Source organism: Melanostigma gelatinosum (assembly GCF_949748355.1).
Source record: "Melanostigma gelatinosum genome assembly, chromosome: 1".
Taxonomy (NCBI): Eukaryota; Metazoa; Chordata; class Actinopteri; order Perciformes; family Zoarcidae; genus Melanostigma; species Melanostigma gelatinosum.
In genome coordinates this window covers 19545843-19548665 of record NC_136634.1, presented here as the reverse complement: position 1 = coordinate 19548665, position 2823 = coordinate 19545843, and the positions used below count along the sequence as shown (strand labels likewise).

The window sequence follows — 2823 nt, the reverse complement described above, 5'->3', positions numbered from 1 at the left end:
AGTAGTTACATTTACACCGTCTTACATTTACAACCGGCCCTTTGAGGCCGACCGTGATGCTGATGTGGCCCGGAGTGAAGATGAGCTTGACACCCCTGCTCTAAGTGCATGTTTAATTTTTTCAAGACTTAAAAAAAACATCACATCCTTAAGCCAGGCATATATGGCTCTTTTCTTATTAAATGGCTCACTTCTCCCTTTGGTCGTATCTTGAATGCCCAAACTATTAGGCGTAGTTATCACTTATATTAACATAATCACAACCAAAAGAAAAATAATAATCACAAAACAGTTGATGTGCTTTACTGTAACGTCCAGTCGTAATAAATACTTCTCAGTCTCAACTATTATCCAAATAACTATGATAAAGCCACATTTTTTGCTGACAGTATAGCTTTCCCATCATGATCTGCTTCACTGAATATCTAACAACATACAGCGATATATATTCTAGATCATGTATCAACTGCTGACAAACCCCTTGAATGAATAAGAGCGGATGTTTACTTTTGCAGTGGTGGAATCTAACTAATTAATTAACTATATTTCAAAGCTTTAGTTATAGTTACTTTGCAAAGTTAGATTGTTGATAACAACATAAGGTAGGTTAGAATATATTATTACAGATAGTAAATATAGTAGCGGTGTATTAGATCTGGATTATTCTTCCACCCCTGGACTTCAGTAAGTTAAGTGACACAATGTCACACTTTTAATGGAATATCTTACGTGTGACTTATTATCTCCAACTAATGGCCTATAGTGCCAGTAAGCTGTTGTGCTGAAACATGTTGGTTAGATGTCTTTAGGAGAAGATGTACTGTTGTCTGAGGTGCAGGGGAATGTGTCACAGACTTTCAGATGTGAAATAACTAAATAACATTACAGTGGATGAGAGAGCTTTAGGGCTCTTAGTGTTTGGAGCCAGACAATTAAAAACTACGAAGTTGTATTTCCTAAACGTGTAAAAGGACAAAATATCTATGTTTTAAAGTATCACTTTTGTATCAGAAGCCACATTTGTGAGGCTTATAAGGACTTAAGTGTGAAATGTTTGCCTAAAGCAGAACAGCTGGAGGTTAGAGTGGGTGACGTCAGCCGCTCCGCTACTGCCCCCTTCTGGCCTGGACAGGATCCAACACTGATCCTCTTAACATTCATAACATAAAGTTAATTTTATGTCAAAATAAAATAAATACATGAACAACAATGTGACTACATCCTGTGTGGGTCACATTCTTCTAAAGATAAAAATATTAATTTCCCCAGATATTAGTTTACATCACCACAAACATGAATATAAAGCACATCACATGTATTTTACAGCATCCCAAAGATGCTTTCCAGGTCAGATCAGAGTTGAATCACTGAATCCATGGAAATATTACAATACATGTTTGATTCCTGTATTTAAAATGTTTTGAAAATTATCATCCCACAAATATGAGTTGCTGTCAAGTGCACCTTTAAAATGTTAAAGTGATATTCAGAGATTATTAAAGTAATTTAGGGTACTTGTAATTAGTTTAGCCTGAACACATTGGTCAATTGTTATTGGGGTGAATATGTCGAGATATGTTAAGTTATTATAATCTTCTGATAAATGAAGTATATTAAGGGGTGAAGGGGTCAGTTTGTGTTTTCTTCAGGATTTAGTTTGGTTCATTTAAAATGATCAAGATTAAATAATAGTTGCAATGTACCACCAGTAAACAACACTTGCTTCCCTTTTATAATGTATCACATCTACAAAACACGCACTACGGGCTTCATATCTGGTCACAGAATAGCAAGAAAGGGGCTACCTCACACAATCACCGAAGACTCCTGAAATGTATAAATCTGATCCACAGTATGTGCCATCGACTTGATGATGTCATGAAGCTGTGTTGTGAGTTATCTGCAAATCAGCAAATCCAGACCACAGTGAAAGGCTCAGGGAAGGGAGCAGCAGCAGCGGGCGGTCTGGCCTTCGCTGGAGGGTTAGTCGGGGGACCTCTTGGTATCGCAGTCGGTGAGTGGGAATAAATGCATGCAACAGTTTCTCCCACTCGTGTGTGTGCAATCATAATTCCACATGTTTGAAACCCTCTTAACATGTAGGCGGTGCTGTCGGAGGCCTTCTGGGCTGCTGGCTGACCAGTGGACAGTTCAAACCGCTGCCTCAGATCATAATGGAGCTCAGTCCTCAGCAGCAGCAGCAGCTTTATGGTAGTCTTCTGGCCGTGCTGGGAGACATTCAGTGGACAGATTTGGCTCAGCTAACTGCTCTAGTGATGGGCAACGCCACCCTGAAGCAGCAGCTGACGGCGACCCTTCTCGGGTACATCTCCAAGGAGCTCCAGGCGCAGGTGCACTACGTGGATTAGTGTCTGTGGAAGAACTGGGATACCCTAACGTAGGGGTGCACATGCTCAGAAGGTCTTTTGAAAATAATGTGAACTGTTTTATGACGCTGAAGAGACTCTTTATCAAATGTGAAATCACATGTTGTAAATTTGCACAGACGCCATCACAGTCTTGGTTCCAGGTTATACAGTTATTGTGAAAACAGCTGTATTGTTATGATGTGGGGTGTTTCGCGGACCCAAATGCAGACTCAGACAGCAGAGTTCTATTTCAAAACCAAGGTAGTTTATTTCTCTCAGTCAAGGGAAAAGACAGGTAATGGCCAAAGGCAATAGGAGGCGTCTCCACGCCTCCGCACGGTTCCAAGCCGGAAAGTGGCTAATCCTACACAGCGGCAGACGAAGCAGACAGGAAAACTGTCAAACGTCAAATACGGAGGCACGTCCTCGCGCTCCGCACGGATCCTAGCCGGGA

General features: G+C 40.8%; 1 protein-coding gene across 1 annotated transcript; it reads left to right on the top strand.

Moving 5' to 3' along the window:
• Positions 1–1854: 1854 nt before the first annotated feature.
• On the top strand, positions 1855–2369 carry LOC306782622 (protein C19orf12 homolog; the record flags this gene model as incomplete). The annotated part of the gene is made up of 2 exons (XM_079276066.1): positions 1855–2014; positions 2104–2369. The coding sequence occupies 2 exons, from the start codon at positions 1855–1857 to the stop codon at positions 2367–2369; spliced, it is 426 nt and encodes a 141-aa protein (XP_079132192.1).
• Between the last annotated feature and the right edge of the window lie 454 nt (positions 2370–2823).